The 27,830-nt window shown below is 55.1% G+C and overlaps 1 long non-coding RNA gene and 1 gene segment (V, D, J or C); one reads left to right on the top strand and one right to left on the bottom strand.

The window, feature by feature from the left end:
- The first annotated feature begins 279 nt into the window (after positions 1–279).
- LOC119869063 lies at positions 280–2,657 on the top strand. The segment is given in 5 exon segments: positions 280–445; positions 953–1,276; positions 1,584–1,625; positions 1,751–2,080; positions 2,183–2,657. Coding segments are annotated over 5 exon segments (1,194 nt in total).
- A 4,712-nt stretch (positions 2,658–7,369) lies between these two features.
- Positions 7,370–27,443, bottom strand: LOC119876520. The gene is made up of 2 exons (XR_005363827.1): positions 27,364–27,443; positions 7,370–7,774 (listed from the first exon to the last, which is right to left on the bottom strand). It is a non-coding gene; the product is annotated as an uncharacterized LOC119876520 (long non-coding RNA).
- Between the last annotated feature and the right edge of the window lie 387 nt (positions 27,444–27,830).

Below are 27,830 nucleotides of genomic sequence, written 5' to 3'. Positions count from 1 at the left end.
GTTCCAGAATCTCAGCGCCGAGGCCTGAGCGCCCAGCGGGGCTGGACTGGGTGGCGGCTGAGCCAGCGCCGCCCGCGCAGGGGTTGAGAGTCGGGGCAGCTGAGCCTCCTGGACCTAGGGAGTGTGAGGCGGTGAGGTCGGGTGGGGAGCAAAGCCTCGCCAAGGCCTTGGGGCCCAGGGAAAAGGGGGGCCACTCTAGGAAGGAGGGAGCCACCGGTTTCCACTCAGGGCAGCAGCATGTTTCTGCAGGCCCCTGAGACCCGCCCGGGAGGGCGGGTCATGGCCAGCCGTGTCCCGGGGTGCAGGGCCAAGGATCCAGAGGCAGGAGAACAAGGGGCCCGTGGGGAGCCCCAGGCAGGGCTGCCAGCCGTGGTGGGCATGCGAGGGCAGTTTAAGGGCCCTGAGCTGAGCAGCGGGGCCCAGGTCCAAGGGAACAAGCCGGCGGGTGGCGGCATCTGAGCTGCAGCCTACTTGCTGTCACCATGCAGGAGGGGACAGCCAGGGCAGGGCCGCGCTCCCTCCCACCCCGAGGGGCGCACAGGCTCAGGGCAACCCTGGGTGCGGGAGGCCAGTGGGAGCTGCCCAGGCCCCAGAGCAGGAGTGGAAAAGGCCGGGGCCAAGGCAGGAGCTGCCCTGAGGGACATCAGGATGCCATGCCTGGAAGGCCTGGGGCAGTCCCGACGGCTTGGGCAGAGACGGGATCCGGGGCCCGGGTGCTTCGGATCGGGGCTGCCACAGAGGCCGTGGTCAGGTGGGGCAGCCAGAGAAAACCTGAGTGGGGACCCAGGGGCCGAGGCCCTGGGAACGTGATCCAGGTGGTCACCCAGCACTGACCAGGCCGATGAGTCCAGGTTCTGTGGCCACAGAGAGCTGGGCTGCACGCCTAGTGTGCAGACTCCCTGAAGCATGTGGGTGTGGTGCCCAGAGCCACCCCAGGCCCGGCACCCCTGAGACCCTGGGGGTCTCACAGCCTCCTCTCTTGCAGCCTCCACCACGGCCCCCTCGGTTTTCCCACTGGCCCCCAGCTGCGGGTCCACTTCCGGCTCCACGGTGGCCCTGGCCTGCCTGGTGTCAGGCTACTTCCCCGAGCCTGTAACTGTGTCCTGGAATTCCGGCTCCTTGACCAGCGGTGTGCACACCTTCCCGTCCGTCCTGCAGTCCTCAGGGCTCTACTCCCTCAGCAGCATGGTGACAGTGCCCTCCAGCAGATGGCCCAGTGAGACCTTCACCTGCAACGTGGTCCACCCGGCCAGCAACACTAAAGTAGACAAGCCAGGTGAGACGTCGGGCCTCAGAGAGGGGTCCACTCGGGGACAGGCCAGGTCAGCTGTCCCTCCTGGACCCATGTCACCAGGGAGTCACCTCAGTGTCCCCGCCCTCAAGGCCTCCCCTTTCTGGGAAGTTGTCCTCTGGGCGTGGCTGCCTGGTCCAGATGACCACAAGCTGCATTCCCCACTGCATTCCTGGGGCCCATTGGGTGCCACTGGTCGGGAATCCCCTCATGAGCTGGCCTGACCTAAGTTCACCCCATGACCTGTGCACACCCCACGCTCCCAATAACCCCCAGTCTGCTCTCTCTGCAGTGTTCAATGAATGCAGATGCACTGATACACCCCCATGCCCAGGTGAGTCAGCAGGGCCCCGCTCTGCACCCCAAGAAGATGGTGTACATCCAGGCACAGCCTTGTGGGCTAATGGGTGCTCAAGAGGAAGTCACCCAAATGCTGACCCTAACTGTCTCCCATTCCAGTCCCTGAACCTCTGGGAGGGCCTTCGGTCCTCATCTTTCCCCCGAAACCCAAGGACATCCTCAGGATTACCCGAACACCCGAGGTCACCTGTGTGGTGTTAGATCTGGGCCGTGAGGACCCTGAGGTGCAGATCAGCTGGTTCGTGGATGGTAAGGAGGTGCACACAGCCAAGACGCAGTCTCGTGAGCAGCAGTTCAACGGCACCTACCGTGTGGTCAGCGTCCTCCCCATTGAGCACCAGGACTGGCTCACAGGGAAGGAGTTCAAGTGCAGAGTCAACCACATAGACCTCCCATCTCCCATCGAGAGGACCATCTCTAAGGCCAGAGGTGGGCAGCAGGGCAGAGGGGCTGCAGGGAAGGAGATCTCCCCTGTAGGGTCCAGTCCTCCACCCTGATAGTGACCATCTGTGCTGACCCTTTACCCCGCAGGGAGGGCCCATAAGCCCAGTGTGTATGTCCTGCCACCATCCCCAAAGGAGTTGTCATCCAGTGACACAGTCAGCGTCACCTGCCTGATAAAAGACTTCTACCCACCTGACATTGATGTGGAGTGGCAGAGCAATGGACAGCAGGAGCCTGAGAGGAAGCACCGCATGACCCCGCCCCAGCTGGACGAGGACGGGTCCTACTTCCTGTACAGCAAGCTCTCTGTGGACAAGAGCCGCTGGCAGCAGGGAGACCCCTTCACATGTGCGGTGATGCATGAAACTCTACAGAACCACTACACAGATCTATCCCTCTCCCATTCTCCGGGTAAATGAGCAACACGCCCGGCACCCAGCAAGCCCCCCACCCTTGGCTCTCAGGATCCCCTGAGGACACCTGAGCCCCTGTCCCTGTGTACATAACCCTGGGTAGGCACCCATCATGAAATAAAGCACCCAGCACTGCCCTGGGCCCTGCACGCTGTCATGGTTCTTTCCGAGGTAGATCTCGGGACACCTGGGCCCTGGGTGGTACGGGCAGGCCAGCTCTGAGTCTAAGGTGTCACCATTGGTGGGTGAGCTCTGCACCTTGAGTGGGGAGGGCTGCACAGGCTGCCACAACATGGGGCCAGGAGCTGCCTGAGGCTGGGGAGCGCACTTTGCCAGAAGTCCAGCCCCTGTGGGCCCTCAATCCAGCCAGAAGCTAACCAGGGCTGGGGTGTGTGGACAGGGACGGCAGTAGTTCTCCCCTCCAGGGCCCCTCAGGGAAATGAACACACAGACATTCCCACCTCTGTATCGAGTTGTGGGACACTGTGCACAACCCTGGGCTCCCTGTTCCCTGGGCCTGCAGAGAGCTCTGCTTGGTAGCTCTGTGTCAATGCAGTAGCCATGCCTGTAGCCTCCCATCAAGAGGGGACAGGCCCTGTTTGCCCTCAGACACGACACTCCATCCATGTACAGTCCCCCACCCTGCCTCCAGTGAGGAGGTCCCACCTGAGTTCATCCCCCCTGGGGCCAGGCCTGTCCACTCATGGGGACGCTCACCCCATGCCCCAGTGGGGCAGAGGCAGGTGGCCCTGTGCCCAGGGGAGGGACCATTGGAGACATCCACATGGACACTGAAAACAAAGCCATCATGCTGAGCACCTCTACCTTCTCTCTCTCTCTCTCCTCTCCTCTCTCTCTCTCTCTCTCTCTCTCTCTCTCTCTCTCTCACACACACACACACACACACACACACACAGACCTTATACCCTGGTCCTCACACAGGACCAACTGCAGTGCCCAGAGCAGAGCCAGTCTTGGGAACCCTCACCATGGACAACACCCTGGTCCCCACCCCTCCAACACCCATCATCTGCTCAGCAGCTCATCCACACACTGACCACACTGACCTGCCCTCCTCTGCCCCAGGGAACCTACACCCCCTCTTGACGTGCACAAAACCCCCACAACCCAGCTTATCCTGATGCTCCCACCCACTTGTTCACTAGGGACACTCCCTGTCACTCTAGGCCCTTCCCTGGGCTCCGCTGACCCTCCCACAAGGGCCTGGCCCCAGGGCAAGAGGAGGTGGGCACCCTTCTCCCCACAGGGTCCCAGCACAGGACAGAGCAGAGAGGGTGCGGGTCCCCCACCGGCCTGGCCCAAGCGGTAGGGATGGGGTGCTGAGGCTGGCACCCAAGGTTGCAGAGGGCTGTGACTGTCCCTCAGGGAATCAGCCCCTCAGGCATGCATGAGATTAACCACCCCCTTCCTGTCCAGAGCTGATCCTGGATGACAGCTGTGCTGAGGACCAGGACGGGGAGCTGGACGGACTGTGGACCACTATCACAATCTTCATCACCCTCTTCCTGCTCAGTGTGTGCTATAGCGCCACTGTCACCCTCTTCAAGGTGGGCACACCTGTACTCTCCCTGGACTATGGCTCACTGTCCCATCGCTGTCTCCACCATGTCCCCACATTGACCACACACAGAACACATGCTTATCCCACACTGTGGCACGTTGTCTCCTTGCTGTCTCCTCAGTGTCCTCTTCCTATTGGAACAATGTTCTCTCACTGTCCCATGACTGTCCCCTCACTATCTACTCACTATCACCTCACTGTGCCCTCACTGTCTCCTCACTGTCCACATACTGTCTATTCAATGTCTCCTCTGTGTCTCCTCACTTTCTCTTCACTATCTCCTTGCAGTCCTGTCACTGTCTCCTCACTGTCCCCTCATTGTCCCACACTATCTCCTCACAGTCTCCTCATTGTACCTTCCCTGTCTCCTTAATGTTCCCTCATTGTACCCTTTCTGTTCCTCACTGTCGCCTATCTCAACACTGATCTCTCTGTCTCCTCACTGTCCCCTCATTGTCTCTTTACAGTCTCCTCACTGTCCCTCATTGTCCCATCACTGTCGCATCATTGTCCCATCACTGTCCCCACAATGTCCCCAAAATGTCCCCACAATGTCTCCTCACTATCCCCTCCTTGTACCCTCGCTGTCTCCTCACTGTCCTCTCACTATCCCTTTATTGTCCCCTCACCGTCCCCTGTTGCCTCACTGTCTCCTTACTGTCCCAACGATGTCCTGTCAGTCTCCTCATTGTCCCCTCATTGTCCCATTGTTGTCTCCACACTGTTCTCACACTGTCATCACTGTCTCCTCTCTGTCCCCACACTGTCTCCATACTGTCTCCTGTCTCCTCACAGTCTCTTCACAGCCCTTTCACATCCCCTCACTGCCTCCTCACTATCTCCTCACTATCCTTCACTGTCTCCTCACAGTGTTCTTACTGTTCCCTGCACTGTCCCCACAATGTTTCTTCACTATCCCCTCACTATCCCCACACTATCTCATCACTGTCTACACACAATACCCACACTGTGCCCTATCTATCCGTCATGGTCCCTCACTGTCGACACAATTTCCCCACACAGACCCCTCACTGTACCCACACTGTCTCCTTATTGTCCTCTCACAGTCACTTCACATCCCCTTCACATCCCCTCACTGTAGTTGCAATCCTCTCACTGTCCTTCACTGTCTCCTCACTGTGCCCACAATGTCTCTTTACTACACCGTCATTGTCCCCACACTGCCCCTTACTATCTTAACACTGTCTCATCACTGTCCACACACGATACCCACACTGTGCCTTATCTATCCCTCATGGTCCCTCCTATCCACACAGTGTCCCCACACAGACTCTTCAGTGTCCCCTACTCTCTCCTCACTGGTCTCTCACTGTCTCCTCACTATCTCCACAATGTCACTCACTGTGCCCATGAAGTCTCATCACTATCTCCTCACTATCTCCTCACTACCCCCACACGGTCCCTTCTCTGTCCCACCCTTGTCCTCTCACTGTCTGCTCCCTCTCCCACACACTGTCCCTTCCAGGATCCCCTCACATTACCTAGCCTTGGGGGCAGGAGCTTGGTCATGGAGGGAGGCGGTCTGTGGAGGTCCAAGCCAAGCTCACACCCTCCCCTCCATGATGCAGGTGAAGTGGATCTTCTCGTCAGTGGTGGAGCTGAAGCGGTCAATTATCCCTGACTACAGGAACATGATCGGAGAGGGGGCTTAGGGCCAGCCCTCTGGGAAGGATGTCCAGCACTGCCCTAGATCCAATGCGGGATCCAGGTGCCTCAATCTGGGTCACTCAGCCTGCTTCCAGGCCTGCTCCTATGCCCTCTTACCTCACCAAGCTCTGACCTCACAGTCATCTTGGGCCTGCACCTCTATCATCTGGCCTCGTGGCCACCATGGGCTGTCCCTGCCCCCTGGCCCACTGTCTGGAGAATCAAGAGAACACCAAGAATGCCCCCAACCTGAGCTGATGGACACCTGCTGGTCCCTCCTAGCAGCCACCAACATATGCCTTGGGCCATGTGGACACTGAGGCATCAGGCAGTATGGCCCTAGGGGATGGTCCCTAGGTAGACCAGCACATTGATCCCCCAAGAGGCAGACGGCTGTGAGTCCAGTGTCTATCTGGGCAGGGTAGGGCCTCTGTTAACACCCCGTCCAGACCAGGCTCCAGAATGCAGGATGTCCCCAGACAGGCACATTCTGGCACGTCGAGAGGAAGCCATGGGATGCTGTCACCCAATGGGGAAACCCCTGATATATTGCTAATGGTCAACCAGGTCTTCTCCACCAGAGGAGGAGGGCCTCGGCCTGAGGCTGTTGCAGGAGCCCCACAGCTGCTAGACAACAACACTTGGGGAAGCAGTGATGTCACCCAGACACCCCTCCTGGAGAGGGGCATGCTGACCTGGTCCCAGGCAGGGGGGACACAGGCTCCATGGACAGAGCTGGAGGGTCCTGAGAGGTCAAGGCAGCAGACCCAGCCCACTCTGTCCTGTGGCCTGGACCTGAGTCCCATGGGGCAGGAACTCCTGCTAGCTCGCAGTTCCAGGGAGTAGCAGGGGTCAGAGAGAGAGCCTACAGCTATGGGTAATGGCCAGAGAACCCCTAGGCCTGGATCTCTGCCTGTCCTGGAGCTAGTGCCAGGTGGGAGCCCCTACTTGGCCTCAGATGGCCATGCCGGGGAGGAGAAACAGAGCCCCTGTGCCCCCTGGGAGAGAATGTGCAGGGATCATGCAATGAAAGCCACTCTTGTAGCTTGGCTAGCTTGTTTTAATCTCTTTACATTTCTGGAGCTCATTAATTTCTATTACTGTTTCTTTCTTTTCTTAAAGACAATAAAATCTTTAAAAATTCCAGAAATCACTGGAGAAAATCTTCCTATGTTCATGGGCAGGTGAAATCCACAGCCATGCCACACCATGCATTGGCTCCCTCCAGCCATGGAAGTCGGGTGGGGAGCAGACCCAGCCTGGGGCTGGAGGCACAGTGGCTGCCCGCCCTGGCTGTGGACAGAGCAAAGGGCATGTGTTGGGTGTGTATTAGTCAGTGCAGGTTTCTAGACAAATACCCCATTCTGGCAGCTTAAACCACATGCATTTATGCTTTCACAGTCCTAGTAGCCAGCAGTGAGAGATGCAGGATTCACAGGGCCCCTCCCCGTGTCCTCCCTGGCTGACCTCCTGTGCTGCCTGTATCATGACACCTGCTCTTACAAGGACAGGAGTCCATATGGAGGACCAGCAATGTTGATGGGGCTAATGACCTCCTTTCACCTTGCTACCTCTCAAAGAACCCATCTCAAATGCAGCCACATTCTGAGGTCCTGGGTCAGGGCACAAGACTTTAATCTGAGGGACACATTTAGGCCAACACAGGCCGGTTGGGTTGAGGCACGAGGACCAGATGGGATCGCTGATGAAGGCCAGGCCAGGCGAGGCCATGGAGAGAGCATTGGCAAAGGTAAGCAAAGGAGGATGCCAGTCAAGTGATCAGGACACTGGGTCAAGAGAAACCCTCAGGGGATGTCGTGTGAACTTCACCTGGGGAGAGAGTGACTGTTTTTTCCAGGTAAACGAGGAGTGGGGGCAGGCAGTGTGCCAATGAAGACTCAGGAAGGGTTGGTCACACGCAGGTCTACTTAGGCCACGGATCCAGGGCCAGTGATTCCAGAGTTGAGATTCTGTCCTTGTGGTGACTGGAAGGTCTCAGGTCCAAGAGAGATGCACCTGGATTGTAGGGGACACACACGACTCAGAGGCAGAGGCAGGACCACACCTACTAGCCTTCCCCAGTAAAATCTCCAGGGAAGTTAGGCAGGGTCATTGGCAGCATTGGGCTTTCCCAGGCCAGCATGAGGCTGAGAGGCCAGGAGCCAAACCACTGTCTGTTCTGCCCGACTCTGAGTCTGCAATAAAAAAATACACAAAAAAAATCTCAGAAATAAAATCTCAGATGATGAATCCTAGTCAAGTGTAAGATAAGCTAGAAACCTAATTTTCAACAATAATTCAAAACTTGGAAAGTGATGCTCTACTGGGTGATATGCTATATGTTGGCAAATTGAACTCGAATAAAAAAAGAAGAATGTGATTCTTGAGGTGTGGTTGGTACTATCTCAAGAGATAGTAATCTTTATTTTTTATAATAAATTTATTTTTTATTGGTGTTCAATTTGACAACATACAGAATAACACCCAGTGCTCATCCCGTCAAGTTCCCCCCTCAGTGCCCGTCACCCACTCACACCCCCCTGCCCTCCTCCCCTTCCACCACCCCTAGTTCATTTCCCAGAGTTAGGAGTCTTTATGTTCTGTCTCCCCTTCTAATATTTCCCACACATTTCTTCTCCTTTCCCTTATATTCCCTTTCACTATTATTTATATTCCCCAAATGAATGAGAACATACACTGTTTGTCCTTCTCCGATTGATTTATTTCACTCAGCATAATACCCTCCAGTTCCATCCACGTTGAAGCAAATGGTGGGTATTTGTCATTTCTAATGGCTGAGGGATATTCTATTGTATACATAAACCACATCTTCTTTATCCATTCATCTTTCAGTGGACACCGAGGCTCCTTCCACAGTTTGGCTATTATGGACATTGCTGCTAGAAACATCGGGGTGCAGGTGTCCCAGCATTTCATTGCATCTGTATCTTTGGGGTAAATCCCCAACAGTGCAATTTTTAATACCTTTAAAAAAAGGAAACACCCTTCCAGCTCCCTATGGTTGAGAGGGAATTGTCTGCAGAAAAGGGTCTGTCTCACCAGTGGACAGGGCAACAGGAGGGGCTGCCATAGACTCCTGGCCTGGGCCCCATGATGGCTGTGGCACAGAGAGCACATCCAGGAGAATGAGCCAGTCCTCAGGGACCCTGGAGGCTCCAGGTTACCATCCTGAGGCTCACACCACACCCTCCATCCCCTTCACACTATACATCTACCTGAGAAGCCATTTTGCCAATGCGCCACACAGCCTGCCCAGCCCCTTCTTACTTTGTGTGCCAGCACCTGCCCCTGTCTCATTCCTTGGACCAATGATCCTACATCCTGTCCACTACACCCACAGGAAGAACTGAACATCCTACATCAGGAGGAGTCCATGTCCTCTTTGCTGACACCAAAAACAAGTCAAGCTATACACTCACCCTTGGGGCTACAACACCTACTCTGTGAGACTTACCACCCAAAAGGTTCTGGGGCTCCCAATTGTAAGCCTCCAATATAGTCCTCATACTTGGACACCCCTCAACTACCATGTGACCACAGTGACTCACACATACTATTTGACATTTACACAAGCATAGACTATGTATTGGAACACTCAAGAACCATAAGAAAATAAAAGAACCATAGAAAATAGATGAGAAGCTGGAGATAGAGAATCAAGTCACAGACCTAGGAAGAAAAGGATGAGAGTTAAAAAAAAGGAGACACAGAGTCACAAAAGCAGGAGAATGATGAGAAGTGAGAGATAGAGATGAAGAGTCACAGACCAGAAGGGGAGTTATCAGAGGTAGGAGATAGGGACCAAGAGTCACAGAACAAGCAGGTGAATGATGAGAGGTTGCAGATACAGACCCACAATCACAGAACCAGGAGGGGAATGATGAGAGGTAAGATATACAGATCAAGGTCACAGAACCTGGACATGAAAAATGAATGCAAGAGATGGAGACCCAGAGTCACACAACACAAGGTGAATAATGAGAAGTAAGAGATGGAGCTGCAGAGTCACAGAACCAGGAGGAGAAGAATGAGAGGTAAGAGGTAGAGACCCAGAGTCACACAAGAAGGAAGTGAATGATGAGAGATAAGAGATAGAGATGAAGAGTCACAACCAGGATGGGAAATATGAGAACTAAAGGACAGAGACCCAGATTCACAGAACCAGGACATGAATGATGAGAGGTAAGAGATAGAGACCCAGAATAACAGAACAAGTAGGGGAATGATGAGAAGTAATATATAAAGACCCAGAGTCACAGAACCAAGAGGTGAATGATAAGAGGTTGAAGTAGAAACCCAGAGTCACAGAACCTGGAGGAGAGTGATGAGAGGTAAAAGATAGAGACCCAGAATCATACAAGCTACGGGTGAATGATGAGAGGTAAGATAGAGAGATGCAGAGTCACAGAACCAGGAGGAGAATGATGAGAAGAAAGAGATATAGACCCATAGACACTGAAATGGGAGATGAATGTCAAGAGGTAAGAAAGAGGTAGAGACCCAGAGTCACAGAGCCAGGAAGAGAAAGATGAGAGGTAAGAGATTGAGACCGAGGGTCACCATACCAGGCAAAAATTAATAAGAGGTAAGATAGAGGCCCAGAGTCACAGATCCAGGAGGAGAATGATGAGAGGTAAAGGATAGAGACCCAGAGTAACAGAACCAGGACATGAATGATGAGAAGTTGGAGTAGAGACCCAGAGTCACAGAAGCAGGAAGAAAAGAATGACAGGTAAAAGATAGAGACCCAGGGTCAAGAACCAGGTGGAGAATGATGAAATATAAGATATAGAGTTGCAAAGTCAGAGAACAAGGAGAATAATGATAAGAGATAAGATAGAGACCCAGTCACAGATCCAGGAAGAGAAGAATGACAGGTAAGAGATGGACACCCAGGGTCAAGAATCAGGTGGAGAATAATGAGATATAAGAGATAGCACTTAGGGGGGCACTTGACGGGATGAGCACTGGGTGTTATTCTCTATGTTGGTAAATTGAACACCAATAAAAAATAAATTTATTATTTAAAAAAAAGAGATAGAGTTGCAGAGTCAGAAAACAAGAAGAATTATAAGAGGTAAGAGAGAGACGCAGAGTCACAGAACCAGGAGGAGAAGGATAAGGTAAGGGATAGAGACTGAGTCACAGAGCAAGGAAAGAAAACTGAGAGGTAAGAGATAGAGACCCAGAGTCATAGAATGAGGCGGACATTGATGAGAGGTAGGAGAGAGACCTAGAGTCACAAAACGAGGAAGGAAAGGATGAGAAGTAGGAGATAGAGACCCAGATCACATAACCAGGAGGTGAATGATGAGAAGTAAGAGATAGTTTCACTATCACAGAGTCAGGAGGAGATTAATTAGAGGTAAGAGATAGAGACCCAGAATCACACAAACAAGAGAAGAATGACGAGAGGTCATTCTCACAGCAACCCTTGCAAGATCCATCTATGAAGTGAAGGGAAATAAAAGTAAAAATGAACTAATGGGACTTCATCAAGATAAAAAGCTTCTGCACAGCAAAGGAAACAGTCAACAAAATGGAAAGACAACCTACAGAATGGGAGAAGCTATTTGCAAATGACGTATCAGATAAAGGGCTAGTTTCCAAGATCTATAAAGAACTTATTGATCTATGTGTCTGTTTTTGTGCCAGTACCACACTGTCTTGATGACCACAGCTTTGTAGTACAACCTGAAATCTGACATTGTGATGTCCCCAGATATGGTTTTCTTTTTTAAAATTCCCCTGGCTATTAGGGGTCGTTTCTGATTCCACACAAATCTTAAGATGATTTGTTTGAACTCTCTGAAGAAAGTCCATGGTATTTTGATAGGGTTTGCATTAAACGTGTAAATTGCCCTGGGTAATATTGACATTTTCACAATATTAATTCTGCCAATCCATGAGCATGGAATATTTTTCCATCTCTTTGTGTCTTCCTCAATTTCTTTCAGAAGTGTTCTATAGTTTTCAGGGTATAGATCCTTTACCTCTTTGGTTAGGTTTATTCCGAGGTATCGTATGCTTTTGGGTGCAATTGTAAATGGGACTGACTCCTTACTTTCTTTCTTCAGTCTCATTGTTAGTGTATAGAAATGCCACTGACTTCTGGGCATTGATTTTGTATCCTGCCACACTGCCAAATTGCTGTATGAGTTCTAGCATCCTGGGGTGGAGGCTTTTGGGTTTTCTATGTAGAGTATCATGTCATCGGCAAAGAGGGAGAGTTTGACTTCTTTGCCAATTCGAATGCCTTTAATGTCTTTTTGTTGTCTGATTGCTGAGGCTAGGACTTCCAGTACTATGTTGAATAGCAGTGGTGAGAGTGGAAATCCCTGTCGTGTTCCTGATCTTAGGGGAAAGGCTCCTAGTGCGTCCCCATTGAGAATGATATTTGCTGTGGGCTTTTCGTAGATGGCTTTTAAGATGTTGAGGAATGTTCCCTCTATCCCTACACTCTGAAGAGTTTTGATCAGGAATGGATGCTGTATTTTGTCAAATGCTTTCTCTGCATCTAATGAGAGGATCATATGGTTCTTGGTTTTTCTCTTGCTGATATGATGAATCACATTGATTGTTTTACGAGTGTTGAACCAGCCTTGTGTCCCGGGGATAAATCCTACTTGGTCATGGTGAATAATTTTCTTAATGTACTGTTGGGTCCTATTGCCTAGTATCTTGTAGAGAATTTTTGCATCCATGTTCATCAGGGATATTGGTCTGTAATTCTCCTTTTTGGTGGGGTCTTTGTCTGGTTTTGGAATTAAGGTGATGCTGGCCTCATAGAACGAATTTGGAAGTGCTCCATCTCTTTCTATCTTTCCAAACAGCTTAAGTAGAATAGGTATGGTTTCTTCTTTAAACGTTTGATAGAATTCCTCTGGGAAGCCATCTGGCCCTGGACTTTTGTGTCTTGGGAGGTTTTTGATGACTGCTTCAATTTCCTCCCTGGTTATTGGCCTGTTCAGGTTTTCTATTTCTTCCTGTTCCAGTTTTGGTAGTTTTTGGCTTTCCAGGAATGCGTCCATTTCTTCTAGATTGCCTAATTTATTGGTGTATAGCTGTTCATAATATGTTTTTAAAATCGTTTGTATTTCCTTCGTGTTGGTAGTGATCTCTCCTTTCTCATTCATGATTTTATTAATTTGAGTCTTCTCTCTCTTCTTTTTAATAAGGCTGGCAAATGGTTTATCTATCTTATTAATTCTTTCAAAGAACCAACTCCTGGTTCTGTTGATCTGTTCCACAGTTCTTCTGGTCTCGATTTCGTTGAGTTCTGAACTTTATAGTCAACTAATATTTGATAAAGGAGGAAAGACTATCCATTGGAAGAAAGACAGTCTCTTCAATAAATGGTGCTGGGAAATTCGACATTCACATGCAGAGGAATGAAACTAGACCACTCTCTTTCACCATACACAAAGATAAACTCAAAATGGATGAAAGATCTAAATGAGAGACAAGATTCCATCAAAATCTTAGAGGAAAATACAGGCAACACTCTTTTTGAACTCAGCCACAGTAACATCTTGCAAGATACATCCATGAAGGCAAAATAAACAAAAGCAAAATTGAACTATTGGGACTTCATCAAGATAAGAAGCTTTTGCACAGCAAAGGATACAGTCAACAAAACTCAAAGACAACCTACAGAATGGGAGAAGATATTTGCAAATGACATATCAGATAAAGGGCTAGTTTCCAAGATCTATAAAGAACTTATTAAACTCAACACCAAAGAAACAAACAATCTAGTCATGAAATGAGCAAAAGACTTGAACAGAAATCTCACAGAGGAAGACATAGACATGGCCAACACGCACATGAGAAAATGCTCTGCATCACTTGCCATCAGGGAAATACAAATCAAAACCATAATGAGATACCACCTCACACCAGTGAGAATGGGGAAAATTAACAAGGCAGGAAACAACAACTGTTGGAGAGGATGTGTAGAAAGGGGAACCCTCTGCACTGTTGGTGGGAATGTGAACTGGTGCAGCCACTCTGGAAAACTGTGCGGACCATTTGCTTCAACGTGGATGGACCTGGAGGGTTTTATGCTGAGTGAAATCAGTCAGTCGGAGAAGGACAATCATTATATGGTCCCATTCATTTGGGGAATATAAAAAATAACAAAAGGGAATAAAGGGGAAAGGAGAAGAAATGTGTGGGAAATATCAGAAAGGGAGACAGAACATGAAGACTCCTAACGCTGGGAAACGAACTAGGGGTGGTGGAAGGGGAGGAGGGCGGGGGGTGGGGATGACTGGGTGACGGGCACTGAGGGGGGCACTTGACGGGATGAGCATTGGGTGTTATTCTGTATGTTGGCAAATTGAACACCAATAAAAAATAAATTTATTATAAAAAATAAAAATAAAATTAAATTAAAAATTAAAAAATAAAGAGAATAAAGTGTTAAAAAATAAATAAAATAAAATAAACAAACACATTCAGACACCGACCCCCATGCAAACACACCCACACACACGGAAATCATATGCACACATATACACACACACAGGACTCCATGCACACACATGCACATCGAGATACACATGCACACACACAGACACTGGTCTCCACATACACACACATAGGGGGATAATGCAGACACAGCCTACACACACACACACACACACACACACATAGAGACACCCTGGGACACACAGAGGCACAGACCCCCAACATGGAGATGCACGTGCACATGCGTGCCCACATGCAATACATGGAGATACACATGCACACACACAGAGACCCAGGCCCCACTCATCCACATGCATATGGAGACATTGGGACACACACAGAGGCACAGACCCCCCAACAAACAGATGCACATGGAGACACACATACACACACATACAGTCATGAGCTCACATACAAGAACATGGAGACACACATGCAAACACGGGCCCCATGCACACACATGCACATGGAGATACACAGGCAGACATGGGCCATACACACACACACACGTAGACACACCCAGATAAGGGCTTCCACCCACACACAGGCACATGGAGACACCTATACACACCCACAGGGGCATTGGCCACACACACACACACACACACACACATGCACAGCTGAGAAGCAGCCCGTTTACTGTCTGTCCCAGGTCACTGTTGTCCAGGAGCAACATTGTGGGGAGGGAGGGGACTCTGCAGGCAGGACACCTGTGAAGGCCAGAGCAGAGCAGCCTGGACCTGAGTGCCCCATGCCTGCTGCCTGCAGCTGCCAGGCCTGCCCCTTGACAGGAGGGGGCAGAGGCAAGGGTGGTGCCTGGAACCAAGGCAGGGCCACAGCCCCAGAGAGGAGTGGAGCGGGACAGCACAGACCTAGGAGCTCAGAGCTCAGCTGCCTACTGGGAACGGGGAGGAGAGGAGAGTCATTCTCTTCCCCATGGGTGGCCCAGGCTGGAGACGGGGCCCACCAGCAGCATGGCACATCCTGGGATGTCAGCATAGAGCCCGGAGACCAGCTGGGCACTGAAGCCCCTGCCCCACAGCCTGGGCAGAATGAGCAGGGGGACACCAGGGTGAGCCAGGGCTATCAGTGGAGCCTTAGCCCAGCATGATTACCTATGTGCACCTGCTGGGCCTGGCACCACCTGACCTGGGCCCTCAGGGGCAACAGGCTCCCAGGTGGGGCTCTCAGCCCTATGGTTTCTCTCAGAATCATGCATCCTTCCAGGGAACTGGGTGCTACCCCTCTGCCTCCCACACAGCACCTGTCCCCAGGGACAAGGGCAAGCAGAACAGACTGTGACAGACAGCCCTGAAGGGCAGAGGGGCCGGGCTGGGCCCTGCCTCCTCCAGGCATCACATCCAGGCCTTCCAGGGCCTGGCTCCACCCCATGCCACCCAGCCCCAGTGGGCAATGGCCTTTTTCGGTCTCCTAGGTGAGCCAGAATGTTCCCCCAAGGGCACCAGACCAGCCAGAGACCACCTCCACACAGCCTCCCAGCATGGGAATGTTGGCCCTGGTATCCTGGGTGCAAATGATGGGATCCTGAGGCCTCGCTCTCCAAAACTCTGCACAACATCTCCCAGCACTCACATGGATGAGCTGGGGTGGCATGTGCTTTCAGGCCTACGGGGCTTTCTGGGGGGCACTCAGGTCTGCACTGGGTGAAGGTGAGGCCTAGACCCAGCCCATCACAGCTCCATACACATCGGTGGCATGTCCTCACTGGACAGCTGCCCCGACAGCCCAGAACCCAATGCCAGGGCACCTCCAGAAAGCCACTCCACGGTCTTCACCCCGTGCTGGGCAACCAGAAAACAGATCCACGGCACAGTCCACCCCAGTCTCCAGCAGGTACAGAGGACTTGCAGACACATGGGCCAACTTCACAGCCAGGCCCAGACCCCCCAAGGTCCCTGCAAGCCCTCACTGGCCACACCACCCAGCTGAAGCCCCAGTAAGAGGCCCAGCTCTGAGATGCTAGTATGGGAACAAGTGTGTGGGCAATGGGTGAGGTTCCTGGCCACTGAGGACTCTGGCCCTGCACACTCACACGCACAGCCCCTCCCACGGGGCCAGCCACCAACCTGCTCCTCCAGGCAGTGGGACACAGGAACAAGGGTGGCATGCCACCGGGAAGCCCTGCATCCATGTCTCAGGCACATAACATGCACATAACAGCCCTCCCCCTTCCTCACAGGGCTGCCTCAAGGCAGTGGTGGTGGTGCCCGGGGCCTCCTCCCTTCCTGGGGCATCCCAGTGGCCACCACGGTATTGCAGTGCACAGAGTCAGCCATGCTATCAAGGGAGAGGCCATGAGCTGGGCAGCAGGGGCCTCAGAGAGGAGCCCACTTCACCCATGGCACAGGAGTCTCACCTGAAACCCCACCATTGCTGCAGACTTCCCAAGAACATAAAGAAAGGGAATTTCCAGGGCTGCTGAGGCCCTGGGGGTTCCCACCCCATTTTTAGCCAGGGCACTGAGGCAGAGCTCCCCTCCCCCCAGGCCCTATTATCTGGACACAAAAATAACAGCCATTGTACTAATGATTCACCTCATCTGTCCAGGAGCCTATCCAGGGAGCTGCAGACAGCCAGGCCAGGCCCCCTCTTGGAGCACCAGGCACCTCAGGTATCCCAGCCACTCGAGCTGGCACAAGCTGCAGTCCACTACGCAGCCAGGAGGAACAGAGCTTCCTGGTCACTGCTCATCTCCCAGATGTCTCTTCCCTGCACATGGACACACGGGAGCAAGACTCTGCCCAAAGCTGATCTGGAGAAGACTAGGGGCCAAGAATCAAAGACACGACAGGACTAGGGCAGAGCCCAAGGCTGAGAAGGTCCAGGACCATGCAGAGGGCATGGACAGAGGGCCTGAGCATGGAGCTGCCTGCAACCAGCAGGGCAATTACCACCAGCCCAAGGTCGGGGGGAAGCACCAGGGAGCTGTCCCTATGGTGGACTAGGCGGCAGGCTGGACTGGCCCACATCCTCAGGTGTGTGAGCTGGGTTGCCTGAGCCAGCCTGAATAAGGTGGGCCAGGTTGCCTGGGTCTGCCCTATACAGCTTGAGGGGAAGGAGTTAAGTGAAAGAGGTCAAACTACTCCAGGCTCAGCTGGACCAGGCTGGTCTCTCTGGGCTCCACTGTGTGAGTGGACTGAGATGGGCCAGGCTGGGCTGACTTTACAGAACCAGGGTGGATGGGGAAAGCTGGGGTGAGCTAAGCTGGGGTGAGCATGGTGGACAGAGCATAGGACAGGCTTGACCAATCTGGGTACTTGTGGCGGTGCTGGGCTATCCTGAGCCAAGATGATCTGAGCCAAGCTGAGTGGCTCAGGGAGTCAGGGAGACTTGGGTCAGGTGAAATGCTCTCTTCAGTGAGGACTGTCCTGGGCTGGGCTGATGTGGATGGAAAGGGCTTGGGCAAGCAGGTCCAACTGAGCAGATCTGAGGCAGCCTGGCAGGACTGTCCTGGGTTGACTCACCTTGGCTCAAATAGCTGAACTAGGCTAACCTGAGCTGCACTGCACGCAGCATTGTTGAGCTGAGTTGGGAAAACCTGGGCAACCTGACCAGACCAGCAACATTTAGGCTGGAAAACAGATGGGCTACCTGTGCCTAAATGAGCTAAGCCTGTCTGACCTGGACAGGGCTAGGTTCCACTGGGCTGCACTGACCAGGGCTGGGCTTGCCTGAGCTGAGCTGGACTGAGCAGGGCTGAGCTGAGCTGAACTCGGCTGGGCTGGGCTGATCTGGGCTGAACTGGGATGAGCTGAGCTGGGCTGAGCAGGGCTGAACTGAGCTGAACTGGGCTGAGCTGGGCTAGGCTGTACTGAGATAAACTGGGCTGAACTGGGCTAAGCTGAACTGGGCTGTACTGGGCTGAGCTGAGCAACTGGACTGAGCTGGGCTGAAGTGGACTGATCTGGGCTCAGCTGGAAGGAACTAGGCTGAGCTGGGCTGAGTTGAGCTGAACTGGACTGGACTGGGCTGGGCTGGCTTGGGCTGAGCTGCCCTGAACTGGGCTGAGCTGAGCTGTACTGCACTTGGCTAAATGGGCTAGGCTGACCTGAGCTGGGCTGGGCTGGGCTGAAATGGACTGAGCTGGGCTGAGCTGAGCTGGGCTGAACTGAGCTGAGCTGAGCTAAGCTGGGAAGAACTGGCCTAATCTGGGCTGCACTGAACTCTACTGAACTGCACTGAGCTGGACTGAACTGGGCTGAGCTGAGCTGGGCTGAACTGGACTGGACTGGGCTGAAATGGCCAGAACGGGGCTGAGCTGGGCTGAACTGGGCAAAGCTGGGCTGGGCTGAGCTGGGCTGAACCAGGCTGAACTGGGCTGAAATTGGCTGAACTGGGATGAGCCTAAGTAGGCTGAGCTGGACTGAACTGAGCTGAGCAGTGCTGAACTGGGCTGGGCTCAGCTGAACTGGGCTGAGTTGAGCTGGGCTGAGCTGATCTGAACCAGCCTGAGCTAAGCTGGACAGAATTGGGCTGTGCTGGGCTGAGCTGAGCTGAATTGCACTGAGCTGGGCTGAAATGAACTGGGCTGAGCTGGGCTGGACTGGACTGGGCTGAACTGGGCTGAATTGGGCTGAGCTGGGCTAAACTGGGCTGAACTGAGTTGAACTGGCCTGAGCTCTCCTGAGCTGGGCTGAGCTGAGCTGGGCTGGGCTGAATCAGGCTGAACCAGGCTGAACTGGGCTGAAATTGGCTGAGCTGGGATGAGCCTAACTAGGCTGAGCTGGACTGAACTGAGCTGAGCAGTGCTGAACTGGGCTGGGCTGAGCTGAACTGGGCTGAGTTGAGCTGAGCTGAGCTGAATCAGGCTGAACCAGGCTGAACTGGGCTGAAATTGGCTGAGCTGGGATGAGCCTAACTAGGCTGAGCTGGACTGAACTGAGCTGAGCAGTGCTGAACTGGGCTGGGCTGAGCTGAACTGGGCTGAGTTGAGCTGAGCTGAGCTGATCTGAACCAGCCTGAGCTAAGCTGGGCTGAGCTGGCCTGAGCTGGGCTGAGCTGAGCTGTGGTGAACTGGGCTGAACTTGGCTGATCTGAGCTGGGGTGAACTGGGCTGATCTGAGCTGAGCTGGACTGAACTGGCCTGAGCTCTCCTGAGCTGGGTTGAGCTGAGCAGGGCTAGGCTGAACCAAGCTGAACTGGGCTGAAATTGGCTGAGCTGGGATGAGCCTAACTAGGCTGAGCTGGACTGAACTGAGCTGAGAAGTGAACTGGGCTGGGCTAAGCTGAACTGGGCTGAGTTGAGCTGGCCTGAGCTGACCTGAACCAGCCTGAGCTAAGCTGGGCTGAACTGGGCTGAACTGGGCTGAGCTGGGCTAAGCTGAGCTGAATGGGGCTGAAACAGGCTGAGCTGGGCTGAACTGATCTGAACTGGGTTGAACTGGCCTGAGCTCTCCTGAGCTGGATGAGCTGGGCTGAGCTGAGCTGGGCTGGGCTGAACCAGGCTGAACCAGGCTGAACTGGGCTGAAATTGGCTGAGCTGGGATGAGCCTAATTAGGCTGAGCTGGGCTGAACTGAGATGAGAAGTGCTGAACTGGGCTGAGTTGAGCTGGTCTGAGCTTATCTGAACCAGCCTGAGCTAAGCTGGGCTGGACTGGGCTGAGCTGAGTCGAATTGAACTGGGCTGGACTGAGTTAAGCTGAGCTGAATGGGGCTGAACTGGGCTGAGCTGGGCTGAACTGGGTTGAACTGGCCTGAGCTCTCCTGAGCTGGGCTGAGCTGAGCTGGGCTGAACCAGGCTGAACTGGGCTGAAATTGGCTGAGCTGAGATGACCCTAACTAGGCTGAGTTGGACTGAACTGAGCTGAGCAGTGCTGAACTGAGCTGGGATGAGCTGAACTGGGCTGAGTTGAGCTGGGCTGAGCTGATCTGAACCAGCCTGAGCTAAGCTGGGATGATCTGTGCTGGGGAGAACTGGGCTGTGCTGGGCAGAACTGGGCTGAGCTGGGCTGAACTGAGCTGAGATGGGCTGAAATTGGCTGAGCTGGGACAAGCTTAAGTAGGCTGAGCTGGACTGGACTAGGCTGAACTGGGTTGGACTGAACTGGGTTGAAATGGGCTGATCTGGGATGAGCTTAACTAGGCTGAGCTGGACTGAACTAGGCTGAGCTGGACAGGGCTGAGCTGAGCTGCACTTGGCTTAACTAGGTTGAACTGGGCTGAGCTGGGCTGAACCGGGCTGAGCTGAGTAAGACTAAATTTATTTCGCTAGTTGGTTTGGCCTGGCCCTGAGTCATGTAGGGTGTTCCTAGGCCCAGTGGCAGGGGCCCATGGGAATAATGTGAATGGAACTGACCAAGTGGAACAAGCCTGGCTGGCACGCTAAGTTAAGCTGAGCTGGATGAACTTGGTTGAACTTGTAGACTGATCAGATGAGTCGGCTGCTTGAAATGGGTTATCCTAGGCTGACCTGGGCCAGGCTAGGCCAAGGTGGCCTCCTTGAACTTAGGTAATCTGATTAGGCAGAGCTGGTGAGGCTGTGTGTGGAGCTGGTTTGTGTCCCTGGCATCCTCTGTCCTGACACAAGGCCATGGGACTGGTCTCACTGGACTGGCCGGGCAGAGTGGAGCTGAGAGGCAGGAGCAACATGACCTGGGGTCTGGGCTCCTAGGCCAAGGGAGCACAGGCAGGTGTGCAAACCCAAGTCATCAACTGGGGGAAGATTGACCTGGGCTCTGACGGGGTCTCCTCTTCTATGAATGGGGCCCATTGTCAGGCCTCCTGGAAGCTCTGCAGGGACAGTAGAGAACCAGAGAGGGCTGTCTGGTCAGGAGAGGAGGAGTCCTGGCCAAAGGTAAGGGCAGCAACTACTTCTGACAAGCGGTTCATCAGAAAGTGTTCCAAGCAGAATCAGGGAATAAGGAAAGAGTCCAAAACAAGCATCTATCCCCCAAGGCTGGAGAAGGGGTCCCAGTGACCCTCCATCTCTGCCCCCATGCTTTTCCTTCTCAGACGCCCCCCCAGGGGGCCAGGAGCAGGATACCCCAGGTCAACAGCGGGCCTGGCATATGATGGGGTGACAGTCCCAAGGCAGGCACTGACACTGGCCCTGTCCCCACAGCCACCAGCCAGGACCTGTCTGTGTTCCCCTTGGCCTCCTGCTGTAAAGACAACATCGCCAGTACCTCTGTTACACTGGGCTGTCTGGTCACCGGCTATCTCCCCATGTCGACAACTGTGACCTGGGACACGGGGTCTCTAAATAAGAATGTCACGACCTTCCCCACCACCTTCCACGAGACCTACGGCCTCCACAGCATCGTCAGCCAGGTGACCGCCTCGGGCGAGTGGGCCAAACAGAGGTTCACCTGCAGCGTGGCTCACGCTGAGTCCACCGCCATCAACAAGACCTTCAGTGGTAAGCCAGGGTTGGGCTGGCCCACATGACACTGGAGGGAGAAGGGACAGGCTGGGCGGGAGTGGTAGGAGAGGGGTGGTGGGCGGGCCCGAATGCCGCCATGGCTGGTAACGCCCAGCACATGTGGGGCTGGGGCTGACACATGAGTCCCGTGGGCTCAGAGACACCACTGCCACATGGCTGCCTCTACTTCTAGCATGTGCCTTAAACTTCATTCCGCCTACCGTGAAGCTCTTCCACTCCTCCTGCAACCCCGTCGGTGATACCCACACCACCATCCAGCTCCTGTGCCTCATCTCTGGCTACGTCCCAGGTGACATGGAGGTCATCTGGCTGGTGGATGGGCAAAAGGCTACAAACATATTCCCATACACTGCACCCGGCACAAAGGAGGGCAACGTGACCTCTACCCACAGCGAGCTCAACATCACCCAGGGCGAGTGGGTATCCCAAAAAACCTACACCTGCCAGGTCACCTATCAAGGCTTTACCTTTAAAGATGAGGCTCGCAAGTGCTCAGGTATGGCCCCCCTGTCCCCCAGAAACCCAGATGCGCGAGGCTCAGAGATGAGGGCCAAGGCACGCCCTCATGCAGCCTCTCACACACTGCAGAGTCCGACCCCCGAGGCGTGAGCAGCTACCTGAGCCCACCCAGCCCCCTTGACCTGTATGTCCACAAGGCGCCCAAGATCACCTGCCTGGTAGTGGACCTGGCCACCATGGAAGGCATGAACCTGACCTGGTACCGGGAGAGCAAAGAACCCGTGAACCCGGGCCCTTTGAACAAGAAGGATCACTTCAATGGGACGATCACAGTCACGTCTACCCTGCCAGTGAACACCAATGACTGGATCGAGGGCGAGACCTACTATTGCAGGGTGACCCACCCGCACCTGCCCAAGGACATCGTGCGCTCCATTGCCAAGGCCCCTGGTGAGCCACGGGCCCAGGGGAGGTGGGCGGGCCTCCTGAGCCGGAGCCTGGGCTGACCCCACACCTATCCACAGGCAAGCGTGCCCCCCCGGATGTGTACTTGTTCCTGCCACCGGAGGAGGAGCAGGGGACCAAGGACAGAGTCACCCTCACGTGCCTGATCCAGAACTTCTTCCCCGCGGACATTTCAGTGCAATGGCTGCGAAACGACAGCCCCATCCAGACAGACCAGTACACCACCACGGGGCCCCACAAGGTCTCGGGCTCCAGGCCTGCCTTCTTCATCTTCAGCCGCCTGGAGGTTAGCCGGGTGGACTGGGAGCAGAAAAACAAATTCACCTGCCAAGTGGTGCATGAGGCGCTGTCCGGCTCTAGGATCCTCCAGAAATGGGTGTCCAAAACCCCCGGTAAATGATGCCCACCCTCCTCCCGCCGCCACCCCCCAGGGCTCCACCTGCTGGGGCAGGGGAGGGGGGCTGGCAAGACCCTCCATCTGTCCTTGTCAATAAACACTCCAGTGTCTGCTTGGAGCCCTGGGCACACCCATTCTTGGGGGTGGGCAGGGTTGCAGAGCAGGGATGTCTTGGCACAGAAGGGACCCCCAGGAGAGGGGACAGGAGGGGACAAGGCAGGGCGGAGGTGTGGCTATGGCTCTGTCCACCATAGCCATCCATGTGGGAGGCCCTCCCTGCCACCCCTCTATGGAGTACGCCCACTCAGAGGGGTCCCAGGGGAGGGACCACAGACACCCCAGCCAGCCCGGGGCCCCTCCCTCTCCTGAAAGCCCCCGAAGTCTCAGCCTCCACCCTCACCAAGTCTCCTGTCAGCCGCTCCGGACATAGACCTATCACCAGGTCCAGGTGCACACACGCACGCAGGCCCTCTGAGAGGAGAAATCAGCCAAGTCAGACCCCCACACGGGTGCCTGAACACAGAAACCCAGACAGCCCCACCCCGGCAGGCCCTCAGCGTCACCTCCCTCGTACACACGGGTCAGACAGGCCCCCGACCCCACACTGGGGCCACTGCACACCTACTCCCACATGGCCCTTCTAATCGCCCCCCTGCCTACACGGCCACGCCAGGAGGGATCAGCACCCAGTGCCCTGTCTTGCTGCTCAGCCTCACTCCACCCTGAACTGATCCCAGGGAAGCCCCCAGCCCTTGCACAAAAGTTCCCATGAGCCTCACACGAGGTCACACACACCTCAGCCGTCCTTCAAGGCACACCAAGTAGCAAAGTGGCTCCAACAATCACCCACCACCACCAAGCACCATAGGGCAGACGCACCCTACAGGGACACACGTGGCTCCTACCTACCTGTCCCACCTGGACCACTGCATCCAAGATGGACATGGAGAGGCCTCCCGCCCCCCACCCGGGAGCCTCCTCTGTGTCCCTGGCCTCCCTAGTCCAGACACCCCCTGTAGGCTGCACCCCAAGGATGAAAGAACGCACACACTGACACTCCAGGACACACACACACACGCATGCACACGCCTAGAGCGTGGGCTCTGTCCTCTTCTCCCACTGGACCCAGAACAGGCGCTGGCCCCATCCCAGGGCCTGAGCCCTCCCCCACCCAAGCGCCAAGCCTGCGTACAGGTCTCTGCTAGCCCTAGACCCCCAAACCAGGCATGCCCCCCCACACACACACACACGGCTCACCTTCTGAAGACAAGCCTGGAAACACCAGCTCCCGCATTCCCCGCGGGAGCCCTGGGGTGATGCACGTGGCCCACTGTCACCCTGCAGAGTGGAAGCCCACCTGTGCAAGGCCAGGAGGGCCAGGAGGCTGGGGATGGCCATGAGCCCGGTGTGTAGCCAGGTGGCAGCTCTGGGCACTGTCAGGCCTCAGCAGGTCCACACGGCCGACCCAGCCCCTCAGAGCACCCAGTCCACTGCTTCCTGGGGTTATTCCAGGTCCTCTGAGCTGGGCTCCTGAGCTCAGGCTCCTCAGGGCTCCTGGCAGGGCGGCAATCCCAGGACAGTTCACACACATCCTCAGGCTGGCAGGAGTATAAAGGAAGTGGGTACAGGGCTGGGGTGGCCAGGCCGGTGGCCCCAGGCCATGCAGCAGACAGCAGAGCCATCCCAGAGGGCGGGGGGTGGGTGAGAGAGGGCAGGGCACTCCCACAGCCACCGGCCACCTCGCAGGGCCTCGGACCCCAACCCTCTGGGGGCAGCTGCACCTCAAAACGGGCTGGACCAGGTGGCCTGCCACTCCAGCCGCCAGCAGGGCTGCCGAGGCCAGGGCATCATTCTTGTGTCCCCTCGGGGAGGGGGGGCGGGTCTGCCTTCCCCCCACCAGCACATGAAGCGGCTGGACCGGGGAGGGCTGACTGGCCGGTGCCCGCAGAGCTAGAGCTCCAGGAGCTGTGCGCGGATGCCACTGAGAGTGAGGAGCTGGACGAGCTGTGGGCCAGCCTGCTCATCTTCATCACCCTCTTCCTGCTCAGCGTGAGCTACGGCGCCACCAGCACCCTCTTCAAGGTGGGCATGCAGAGCCCCTGTGCCGGGGGTGGGGGCAGCACAGAGGGAGGGAGAGGTCCCGGCAGAGCTGTCCTCACATGTGCCCTCCCCCCAGGTGAAGTGGGTACTCGCCACCGTCCTGCAGGAGAAGCCACAGGCCGCCCAAGACTACGCCAACATCGTGCGGCCGGCACAGTAGGCCCAGAGACACGGTGACGAGGCCTTGCTTTCTGCCCCCCCCCCCCCGGCTGAGGGCAATCTGCTGGCCCTGAGTGGGAGGAGGAAAGCAGACAAAGCCCCAGAGGGGCCAGAGCCAGACGCCCAGCACACAGGCATCCAGAAGCTTCTGGCTCAGCTCCAAGGCACTGATGGAACCTGCCAATCACAGCCCCTACCCCCCCCCAGTTGGCAACAAGCCTCAGAAGAGTATCTGTCCCTGCCATTGTGACCTGAGCTGGGCCTGGGCACTGACCCCCGGGATCCTCCCTGTCCTAGGGTCAGGACCACTCCTCATCTCCCTGAGCAGCTCCCCCCAAAGCACAGGGAGAGGGAAGCCCATGGCCTGGCCCAGAGCCAACCCCGCGACTCAGAGTCCAAGTCCAGGGCAAGACCTCGGCGCCCAGACTCAGTCCACCTCACTGGCACCAGCTCCAAGTCCCCCCAGCCCTGTGCCCAGCCCCGGGCCCCCTGCCCCGCCTTCCTGCCATCCACTGGCAGCTCCGTCCCTGCAGAAGGCCAGGACAGAGAAGCATGGCTGGGCAGAGGCCGCAGGACTGCTCGGGGCTGTGGGACAAGGGAGCACCCAGCAGAAGGAGCTTCCCACGGGTCCCGCCTCAGCCCGCAGCTGCCCACCCCGCCCTGGCCTCTGCTGAACCCTCGCTCCCCGCCTGGCGGCCCTGTTGCCTTCCTTCTGAGTTTCTTAGTAAAGTTCATTTTTACAAATCTCATGCCACCTGAGCAAGCGCTGGGAGGGGTCCTGACAGTCCTGTGAGGTGCCACGAGGCAGAGTCTCCTGCAGAATGTGGACAAGGGGCTGAGGAAAGGAGCAGGGGTCAGGTCTGACCTGATGGCCCAGGGGGTCGGCCAGCTGCTCTCTGCTGCCTTGGACACCCCCAGAGACACCCCAGCTCAGTCCCTCACACCTCTGCTGGCCTCCAGCAGGGCTCACTGCCCCTTCCACGCTAACACAAAAGCAACAGTCTCCCTGGGCAAACCCAAAGTAGCTACTTCCATGGTCAGTGCAGGAGGCCATAGGAATACAGCTGCACAATCACCAAGCACAGGGCCTCCATCAGCCTCCAGGGACACCGGCACCCACCCCAGACTGTCTACCCCCTGAGCACACACACAGGCCAATCCTGGGCCCCACCCCACCAGCCAGCCTGGGATGCCCGGCGAGCTGAGCAAGTCAGACGTGCAAGCAAGAGCTGTTGGGGGCCAGCCAGTGCCATCCTCAACAAGAAATCCAACAAGCCTGGAAGGCAGGAGCCCAGGGGCTGGAGAGACGGCCAGCTGGCCAAGCACAGTGCTGGGTGTGAGGCTGTGCCCCTCCTCAGAATAAAGAGGTGGTTCCCAGGCTGGATACACCTTCCCTCTAGGGTCTGCGTGAAGTTCCCTGGAAAAGGGGGGACAACATGTGAACACACGTGACGAAAGGATTAATCCCTCATATACAAAGAGTGCTCGGGAACCGATGCAAGGAAAGAAAGTGAGCTGTGGGTCCTTTGCAGAAAGGGAAAACCAAGTGGTCAACTATGGGAAGAAAACGTTAAAATAGCTACGAAAGCTACACTAAGAGGGACGCCAGGGAGAGGCAGCCCTCTCAGCCCCGTCTGAGGCCGTGTGAACTGTTAGCACCATCATTCAGGCCCTGGCCACACGCCCAGTGTACAAATGCCCAGGATGCTCTGCACGGGAGGCGGCACGCATGCCAGTGGCCCTCTGAGACAAGCCCCATCCCTGGCTCATGTCACACAGATCTGAATCAAAGTGAGTGACGGCTCGCCTGCAGCCTGTGGGAGTCACACCTGGGCTACTGGCATCCCACGGGGGTGGGGGGGTGGGGAACACCCAGGATTGGGTGGCTCGGGGGCTCCTCCCAGCCTCGGAGGATTTGGTCTAAACAGAAGGAAGCTGGGGCGGGGTCTAAGAACTGGAGGAGGCCACGCTGCAGCCCCACAAGGCGCTCACACACAGGCACACACGCTCTCAGGAAATCGGGCCCCACGCTGGTAAAGTAAAGGAGATTTTCAGCTTTAAGGCCATTCCTGAGCTCCCAGGAAGGCTCTACTTCGATTGTGACCAAGGTCACAGGGACGCAACCATACCTCAGAGCAGGGGCTCTATTGCTGCTCCCAGAACATGCTGTCCATCTGCTTCAGCTGTGAGTGACCTGCAGAAAACAGTGCAGACGCCAGGATAAGAGGAAGGCCGCCCCAAGTCCCCGTTGGGTTGCATCATGCAGCCTTGCATGTACCAAAACCAGGAGGCGATCGGTCGCTTTCTGAAATGACCTTGGTCGCGATGATCTGTAACTCCTGATGGGAGACAGACCCTGTAGGAAATACCGCTCCCAGGGCAGGCAGGGTCCCCGCCACCATCCTCACTGCCTTCTCCTTTCTCATTAGAATTTTCACAAAGGGTGCAGGCTTCTTGTGATGAGCACCGAGAGTCGTATGTACGTGATGATTCACTGAATTCTACTCCAGAAAACAATATTGCACTGCATGTGAACTGAGTAAACTTTAAATAAATAAAAAAAATTTGCAGAGGGTGCAGGGTGGAACTGTATTCT

This window comes from Canis lupus, chromosome 8, assembly GCF_011100685.1.
Source record: "Canis lupus familiaris isolate Mischka breed German Shepherd chromosome 8, alternate assembly UU_Cfam_GSD_1.0, whole genome shotgun sequence".
NCBI classification, from domain to species: Eukaryota; Metazoa; Chordata; class Mammalia; order Carnivora; family Canidae; genus Canis; species Canis lupus.
Note: the sequence above shows the minus strand (reverse complement) of the source record. Positions and strands in the feature narration are given on the sequence as shown.